At 38.7% G+C, this 9,756-nt stretch overlaps 1 protein-coding gene across 1 annotated transcript; it reads right to left on the bottom strand.

The window, feature by feature from the left end:
• Positions 1 to 1,039: 1,039 nt before the first annotated feature.
• Positions 1,040 to 7,930, bottom strand: LOC120726346 (trichohyalin-like). Its single transcript, XM_040019843.1, has 2 exons — positions 7,925 to 7,930; positions 1,040 to 2,549 (listed from the first exon to the last, which is right to left on the bottom strand). Exon 2 carries the CDS (start codon positions 2,528 to 2,530, stop codon positions 1,040 to 1,042), a length of 1,491 nt encoding a protein of 496 aa, XP_039875777.1. The 5' UTR covers positions 2,531 to 2,549; positions 7,925 to 7,930.
• Positions 7,931 to 9,756: the final 1,826 nt, after the last annotated feature.

Genomic DNA, 9,756 nt, shown 5'->3' with positions numbered 1-9,756 from the left:
TGCTCTAGTCAAAAACCATAGGCTCACCCCAGTGCATGCTGGTCCTATACCAGTCTCTTTATTTATAGAAACAAAATGGCCCTACAGCTTTTACTGACTAATTTAACAAGGTAACATCAAACAAACAAAACATTGAAACAAATATTAACCTACAAATAAACTTGTAAATAAACCCCAAAATATAAGTAAACTAACAACAAACTTTAACTAATTTCAAAATAATAAAAAATAAGAACAAATAGCTCCAACAGAAGTTATTGGTGCAGACTGAAGGTTCTGTAAACTACTCAGTCATAGAATGATTACGATATTGAACTAAAACAAATGCCTGAATCCTAAATTATGGATATCCTATTGTGGTGATCTAAAACGTAACACTAAATGTGATTAAAACACTAAAACTCTGGACTCCGGGGCTGAACGACCGCGGGGATCACCAGCCCGAGGAAAACACAAAATACACATGACTCCGTGAGGAAGACAATTCATTCTTGAATGAAGACATTGATCAGACACATTTAAAATGTAGCCAATTGTGTTTATTATTAAATTATTAAGGAAATAGAAAAGCGGGGGAATAGAAAAGGGGGGAGGGGTGGGGGGTAAAGAAGAGGGTAAAGGAAATGGATAGAAAGGAGGAAAGAGAGGAGAGAGAACCCCAACTATGCCCTCTGAGCAAGCACTGGGTGCGACAGTGGATAGGAACAACTCCCTTTAAAGGAAGAAACCTATGACAGAACCAGGCTCTAGAGGGGCCAGTCAACTGTCGGGACTGGTTGGGGGGTGAGGGTGAAGGAGAGAGAGAGGGGGAGATGGGGCAGGTGTTAGGAGTTAAGGTGAAAATTACGATGCAACGGTGGAGGAGGAAGATGGGGTGACATCAGCAGAAGGAAAAGTAGAAAACGTAGAAAAAGCAGGAGTGCTCTTTCTCCAGAAGAAGCGGAAGCGTTTTTTCTTCTTCTCCGTGATCTTTTCCACGAGCACTCTTTTCTCTAGGATGAGGGTTCGTAACTCATCAATTGTTTGTGTGTTTTCCTTCTCAAGTTTCCTGCATGTTGTCTCCACTTCTTCTAATTTGGCTTGTTTTTCCTTCGAGCCTTTCTTTCAGTTCTTTACATTTGGCCTCCTGCATAAGCTTTGCCTCGTGCATCTCTGTATAACTGTGTTGTAATTTGTTGTGTGCGTCTTGTAGCTGCTGACTTCTCTCGAGTTCTTGAAGTGTACACTGCAGGTCTTTGGTTGTTTTCTCTACTTGCTGCTTTAACATCTGCACCTCAGTGTTTTTGCACTTCAAGTTGTTGGAAAGTTTCTCCAGTTCTGTGTTTTTTCTCAGCATGTCACTGAGCTTACTCTGCATCTCTGAGCATTGTTTTTGCACTTTTTTCTTTTCCCCCTCCAGCTCAGTTGTTTTGGAGTTCAGTTTGTTATAACGGTCTTGCAGTTGTTGGTTTTTCCTCTCAAAGTCCTGGAGAATTTGTTTATCTTCTTTCTGCTTTATTTCCCATTGTTCTTTGTCTTGTAGGAAATCCTTATTTCTTTGCACTGTTTTATCAAGCTTTATTTTCAGCGCGGTGTAGTTTTCCTCCACGCCTTCAAGCTTGGAGTCCGTTTCTTTCTGTTTAATTTCTAGTTGCTTTTTTTCTTGAAGCAACTCTTTATTTTTGTTCAGTGTTTTATCAAGCTTCGCCTGCAGTGCTTTGTACTTTCCCTCCATGCCTTGCAGTTTGCGCTGCTTTATGTCCATTTGTTCTTTTTCTTGGAGGAGTTCTTGATTTCTTCGCAGAGCTTCTTCAAGCTTTATTTGCAAGGCTTCCTTGTGTTTCTCGCTGTCCTGAAGCTTGCAATCCATATCTTCCTTTTTCATGGTCTGTTGCGCTTTCTTTCGAAGAAACTCAACCCTTCCTTTCAGCACTTTTTCATTTATCTCAGTGCCTTGGAGTTTTATGACCAGTTGTTTCTTCTCTTGGAGGAGTTCTTGATTTTTTTGCAGAGCTTCATCCAGCTTTACTTGCAGCTCCTGAATCTTTTTTTCCCTCTCTTTCTCGTTTTTCTTCTGTTGGAGGATTTCTTCTGTTGGTTTTTCTTGTACTTTATTGAGCTTTGCTTGGAGCTCAAAGATCCTTCCCCGCATGTCTAGGAGTTCCATTTCTTTCTCCTTTATAATATCTTCCTTATCGAGAAGCTGTCTGAACAGTTTATCTGCTTCAGCGGTCCTTCTCTCACAGTGCTCTCTCAGTAAGATAATCTCCGTTCGTTGTTTAAAAAAACTTTCCCAGATGTAATTGGTGTACTCTGGCTGGGGCGGGTGTCGCGTATTGTGATTGTTCATGAGATTTTCCTCATGCATTTCTTCCAAGCACATCTTCTGCAGTTGAGTATCGTCTTCTCGATTGCAAAGAGGAGCGCTGGGCTTTACGTTTTCTCTTTTTTTCTGCTTTCTTGGAGACATGTTGGAATCTGTTAACAGTGACTCTGAAAAGGATCCAAAAAGGGCTTCTCTGGCGAACGTTCGTTTGAATGCTGCAAACATAAATGCTGCGAATAACGGACTAAAAGTTCTTGCGTCTCACCCCTATTTATAGGTTTTAGGATCAAAGGATCGAAGGATCACAGTGGTGGTAAGATTCTAAATGTGTGTGACATCACAGTTCCGTAAGCCAATGAGGTTGTCACATGACATTTGTGGGAGGGCATTCTTTACTTGGACAAATTATCAATAAGCTTTCAATACCAGTAACAATGGTGACAGTATAATTGACAATTATATGTGTCCAGTATGTTGGCTGATTTTCTTTTACTTTTTGCATATGAAAATAAAAGCTGGGCTGATTTTAACACCATTACAAGAAGTGTTGTTAATTATTCTTTTTGAATCCTAATCAGGTTACCACAAATTGTTTTTTAATTTAGTAGAACTTGAAATGTTTGTCAGTGGGTAAACAATTCATAATGCAACGTCAGAAACATCAAGTTATTCTTAGTACTGCATACTTGCAATACATAAGTTGTCCTAACAGTCATGTAGGGCATCCGTAGTTCAGGGGGTCGGGAAGCTCATCTTGTAACTGGATGTAATATTAGCAGACAGAGGGTTTGATGTTGCAGAATCTATGGAGTTGTACCATGCTGAATTGAAGAGCCCAACTTTCACCAAAGGAAAGAACTAACTGGCCCCTAGATTGCCCAATCAAATCTCTTAATGCCACCAGCCCTCCCCTACCTTCACTGTGTGCTCAGCTTGTAGAAAAGAGTTGAGTGTGGAAGAAATGGCAAAAATGTGGCGCTGAAAAGCTAAGAGAGAAAAAGAAATTATATATAAACCAACGTGTCAAAATAACGGACATGTTAGTTATTGGAGTTCTGGCTGCATTTTATATATCTATATTGTGTCCTTTTTATAATAAATAATAAAAAACATTATTTATCCTCACTGTATGAACATTGTTGGAGTCCTTGAAGTCTCGTCATGTTGAAGTTACTCATGTGATGTGATGTTGTTATAATGATCCAGCTGGTGTGCAGCCATCATATTAGAGTTCTCTTTCTTCTTCTGATTTTATACAATTTTTCTGTGATGGTGTCACATTTACAGTGGTCGCAACAATTGCACCTATAGGACCCTGAAAAACTGGTGCACAGACTTCAGAGTCTAATAAATGTCACCACTGTAACCACTGCATAATGCAAACCATGACACGAGTTTAGTCTTGGTGTGAAACTCATTTTGGTTCATAGACACCAATCTGACCTTAAGTGGAACAGACTTATAAAACTAACGCGTAATAAATCTGTTAATAAATCAATCGAAATTCTCCCATCATCATTCTTTGGTAGGAAGTCCCAAATAGGAGTTAAATTCAGACTCGCACAGGCTCACCTCTGCACGACTGGCTTCTCCTGTAACCCTGCATGTTTCTAATGTTTGTTTTCTTTCTTTTTTTGTTGTTGTTCTTGTGCTTTTTGTCCTCGGGTGAGGTTTGAAGTGTCTGTGTGGTGCAGCTGGTCTGGTCTGTCCAGGCTGCACCACACAGACACTTCCAATCACCACACATCAAAGTACAAAGTGTATGACGTCATCACATTCTGTGTTAGGAAGTCATATTTAGGAGTTAAATTCATTGTTCATCATACTCAAGAAATCTTTCTGTTAAATGTTGTGAAATTGTTCTGCAGACAAATGGGAAAAGTCAAAGAATGAAGTTGAATTTAAGAATCTAAACTGATTAGACTACTGATGCTCATCAATGGAAAGATCCTCCCACTATCCATGGCACAGCAGTCCAAAGGGATCTTTCAGGTACTTGTTGTAAAGCAGTTTTCCAGAGAACTGATTGGTAGCTAAGTGGTGATTTCATACTTGTTGATCCGTAATCTCAAACACAACCTGCTCTGAAGCAGGTTTGCTCTACAGTTTAAGTCACTATGGTGATATACTCCAGTAAGAAGTGAGCTACCTTCATAGTACCTCTGTACTCATACCTGTGTGTTTCTTTGGCATTGCTTGTAGATGTGTTTTAAAATGCAGCTGCAGTGCATTTTAAAACCTTAAGGAAGCTGTTATTGATATGGTGTAGATTAGCCAACAGATTTCTTTTTTTTTTTTACCTGATGGACACAATGCAGTGTAGTAGCCCTGCCCCTCGTTATGGTTTGTTCTTCATCATTCACTCACTGTGCGTCGATATGCTGGATGTCTCCACAAACAGTTCTCTGCATGCAGATGCAGTTTTTCTTCATTTGGAGCTTTGTGGGAGCTGAGTTCTGTTTACAGAGATGTTAGTGGTCCTGTATGTGACCTGTCACATTTTATTTATTAAACAGACCACCTTGCAGTGTAGCTTCCACGTTAGCTGAGGTTTGTTTTATTATTTGTTTTTGCTTGTTTTTTATTATTCTTGCTGATGATTTGTATTATCTAAATGTAAGGTTCATTCATATCAGTTTGCTTATTTAATTTAATACAGTTTTTTTTTGCCTTTATCTTTGTCTCCATAACTGATAGTCTCTTATATCAGATTCTGCTCATAAGGTTACTTTAACATTTGAGGCCACGTTATGATTGGTTTAGGTGGCAGCACAAGCAGCTTCACTTGCATAAAATATATATATTTTTTAAATAACATCTGAAGTAATTTAATGAGGAATGAGTCATCCAGTTCAGCTCTGGTATTATGATAATATAATATGTGCTTCAGTCTTAAACAAGCACAGAATTTAATGAGCTGCTTCTTCCCGACTCCCTGATTTCTGCACAGCTGGATTATTGTACCAAAGAAACTGTTTTCTGTAATATTTCTGTGAAATATAGTAATCCACTAAAACCCAGTGAGTGTTGGTTAGCTAAGATTTGTTTTTGTTCTTGATGGAATCGAAACACTCAGAAACGTCATTAATATTCGCTCGTCCTGCTGCAGACTTTTCTATCCAATCTAACAGTGAGAGCGAGCATGTGGTGCCCCACCCACTGGCTACAGGCCACAATATTTCTGCAGATAAAGGCACCACCGTATTTGCCTTTATTCCGATGAAATGTCCTCTAAAGGACGCCCACACAATTGATGAGAAGTCAGAGACCAGATGCCGATATTGTAATTCCATTAGAAAAAAGGCTGCACTTAAGTAGGGAAGATATGTGTAGGGTTTTTAAGGCCATTGCAGTCCCAAATGGAGGCAGATGGGGTATGTGAAGTTCAATATCTGTGGGCTGAGCACCCTGATACCACAACTCAAGAGTTCTGTTTCTGCGTTATCAAAGGTAGCCGGTCAGAATATTCTGGATAATCCTTCATAATTGATCAGAATTTGCCAAATAGACTTAACATGGTGTTAAGTCTGTCACATCATTTATGAAAGTCAAAGGTTAAAGTGTGATTTTCATCAAGAAGAACTTGAAAAGAGAAACTACATGACTATGACTCGACATTAGGCACAGACACTGTGATGTGTGAATACTTCTGCTACTTTACGAACTATTGTAATCATAAAACACTTTTAAAATCTGTATATTCCAATGATTTAAAAACAATAATACAGCAAACATTTAAAACAAATCTCATGACCAAGGGCGCTGCTGGCTTCAGGACCATGCAATAATCCATGTGTGGTTTGTATTTGTATTATAATACAGTCTGTAAGAAAGCCTTTTGTTATATTATTGAGAATATTGATCAACTAATTGTGATGGTGATGGTGCTCATCCGTCTTTTATCAGTCACTGCATTTTAACACAGTTTGCTCACCGTACATTCCAGTTTCTGGTCGCTGAAACCAGTCAGACCTGAGCTCCTGGGGGCCTCCCTCAGGTGAATGTTGTTTTTTAAACTTCGTACCGCTTACGAAACTTCCCCAGCAGAACAATTGGTTTCAGGTTTATTCCTGTTAAGAGTTTGTACATGATAGATAGTTGTTTTTTTTTTAAATATCGGACACATAATCGGGAAAACACAAAAGGGAAACATTTGTCTTCTTTCTTTTTCATTTTCCCAGCACTAGTTTATTACATCACAGCTTAAAACACTGATTCCAGTATTCAACTAGTTATACATCATTTCCATCCCTTCTTCTTACTGTGTTGAGCCATCAGAGATGCTTCATATTTCCATGTTTTACAGGATTGTCTGCCTGGAGTCTGTCGTCATTGTCTTTAAATAGTAGTTTTGACTTTTCATGTAAATGTCAGGATAGGCAGCATCTTCTTTAACTAGTTCAAGCTGTGTTGGGAGATTTTGAGTTTTGTGTTATGTTTATTTTGTAGCTTCATTTAAAGGAAGAAGAGCTTATGAGTTGTACAACTGCAGGAAAGGGAAGTGAGACACTGTGTGCAGAAAATATGTGCTATGACCGTTAACCCTTTAGAGCCGGTCGGAGCGGGCACGCTCTGTTTTGCGTAACTATTTTTAAATCCCGGTAGCTCTGCAACCACGTAAGCTAGCGCAATAATTTTTTTTGCATATGAAACCGGAGGAGTTGTACTTACATCTTATGCCATCAGCTTGTCCTCGGTCACGGTTTCCTTCCACATATAGATTTGCAAAAACTGCATAAAAAGCACTTGCAGCAACAAAAACATAATATTCCAGAAACACGCTTTGCCGATCCGATCAGCTGTTCATAACACTTCCTACGTTGGAATAGACGTCAGCGCGAACTTTTGCATATCCGCCATTACCTGCCCGGAACCGGAAGTGACGTCATTTTCGCGGAAATGTAGTTTTTTTTTTACCATCAGGGCCTCAGGGCCTATACTGGTGTTTTTAAAAGTTATCTTTGACTTTATGACTTTCTGTGTCGTTTCTGGGATGCTTAGGACTCATATTGCACTGCTGGAAATAGTTTATTTTGATGCATATGCTGCTTTTTTGCAAATATACAGTATAATATTTATTTTCGTTTTTCCTGCAGTGTATAAAAATTGGTGTATTTAAAAAATAAAACTATGAAGACACTCAAAATAAATTTCCTGTGGTAGGAAACTATTTTGTGCAACTTTTTTGTATTTACAGTTTTGACGGATAAGCCTCTTAAATTTCTCTAACTAGAAATATATGTTAAAAAAGCAAAAACGATTTTTTTGTAGTTTATTGCACTGTTTTGCAATTTATGTAATTACTATGCACTTAATGAATACATATTATTAAAATCTGGGCTATAATTGTTGTATTGATGTATAGCAACTTGAAATGCTCCCAAAAATGGCTCCACAGCATGTAAAAATATAATATAAGCTCTGGCGGACTTGGTTCTATGGTAGGTCTTAAAGGGTTAAACGCCTTTTTTCTGTTTCAACAGATAAGCTAACGGTCCCTCCTTTTAAGGAGTTGTTATCAGTTCCATACATGCCACACCTATTGCTGTGAAAGCTTGTTTGAGTATAAATAAAGAATGTACTGGGAGCCCCGGAGCGATTCCTCTGTGACACACACACAGTGCACACGTTGGTGCAGTGTCGGGGCATCGCGCATGTACATGTAAAATCTTTGAGTCTGTGTTTCTTTACCTCCTAATAGTTTTCTCCTCACAAGCTGCCAAAATAAATCCAGAATTAAATTTTAATCCTCATAAAAGGCTGAAAATATTTGTTCTGAATCCAAAACAGTTAGATGTAGTTTGTTAATTTCCCTCGTTTTGTTATTACCCTAGAGTAGCTTTGGTGTATCTTTTCTCTCTCAGTTAATATTTATTATAAACATCCATCATAACAGCATATATGCAATTACTGGTCACTTTGTTAGGTACACCTTGTTTACAGCAGGTATGACCCCTGTTGCTGACAGAACTGCGTCATGAAGTCATGTTTATTAATTGTTGACTTGAATCTGCCGTTCCACCTCATCCCAAAGATGCTCTAGTGGAGTACAGTGAACTCATCTTCATGTTCAAGAAACCAGTTTGAGATGATTTGAGCTGGAAGCAGCCATCAAAAGATGGGTACAGTGTGCTTATAAAGTGATTGCTTTGACTGCTGGCCCTTGCAACTCAGACGCTAATATATATGTGGATTTATCTTTTTTTGTTGTTGTTGTTCCTGAGTAATTAAGCTCCAGTCTGACGCATTAGACTTCCAAGGGAAGCTGCAGCCGTCAGGGAGTGCCATTGCCATATGGGAGGTGTAATTTGGCTGTAATAATTAAGTAGGGCAGTCTGTGTGAAAACAACACCCACATAAAAACCAGGATCCATTGCAGCGTGGCAAATGTAATTGGTTTTAATGTTGGTGCTAGCTGATTTATGTGGAAAATACTGGGTAAAGTTCAGGTTTGAATGACAGTCAATGTCCTGTATACTTTCTGGGGTTTTTTTTTTTTTTGACTGGCATTTTGTAAAGTTGAACAAGTAAATGAAAAGTATGTTAAGGATTAATAAAACAGCTGGAATGACTGCAAATGCTGAAATAATGTAATGATGCAACTGCGAGGAAGTTGAGGGTTAAATCGTTTTAGACACCATCTGCGGTGTAACTGTAATAGCTCTCTGGCATGTGAGAAGGAAGCGCCAAATGGTGAACGATATTAGTTTCAGGTGCACAGTACATACGATTGTGCTGAAGATACGTCCCATTACAAAGTGACTGACTGGTTCTTTTAACAGATTTATTTTTCAGGTAATTAACAGTCATTTAAACCTGACTAAAGCCCTAAAATAGATGCATTTTGTGAACCAAAAAGACTAATTCATGTAAAACATGAAAGTCACAAGACTGTGAAACCACATCACCAGAGAAAACCTGCTGGGACCAGACTGTACAAATCACGTTTCCATCCTGCCTTTTTCTTTCTGTGTATCAGAGCAGCTGACAGTTAAAGCAAAAGCACAACTGGTTTCAGTTCCTTAAAACAAAGACAGTGTAAACAGTGTTTAATGGTATGAGGTCCAAAAGTCATTGAAGCTAGATGATAACGGAAATCTTTTTCTGGGTCATGTGACAGTGATTTTTACAGGGTTTTTTTTTAGTAGAAAAGTCCAATTTAAGCTCAGTTATAAGAGAAAGAGCAATTTGAAGTTGACATCCGACACCTCAGGTGTTGCACTAGACTGTGGTGGTGACGGGAGAACTGAGCCAGAAGGTGAACGTTTTGATTTACTAGTCGATCTGCATTCCAGATCTCAGAAACGTTGAGTAGTGAAGAAATCACAGATGCAAGCAGCAGAAATGAATTTCTCCTGAAGGGTTCAGTCTTTGAGATACGGTGAGGAGTTTGAGTGGCAACCATACAGAGAGCATCAACAACTTTGCATATATATGGTTGGTTTTGTGCA

This window comes from Simochromis diagramma, unplaced genomic scaffold (genome assembly GCF_900408965.1).
Source record: "Simochromis diagramma unplaced genomic scaffold, fSimDia1.1 OVJJ01000751.1, whole genome shotgun sequence".
NCBI classification, from domain to species: Eukaryota; Metazoa; Chordata; class Actinopteri; order Cichliformes; family Cichlidae; genus Simochromis; species Simochromis diagramma.
The sequence above is the reverse complement of the archived record's forward strand: the minus strand, read 5'-3'. Positions and strand labels throughout refer to the sequence as shown.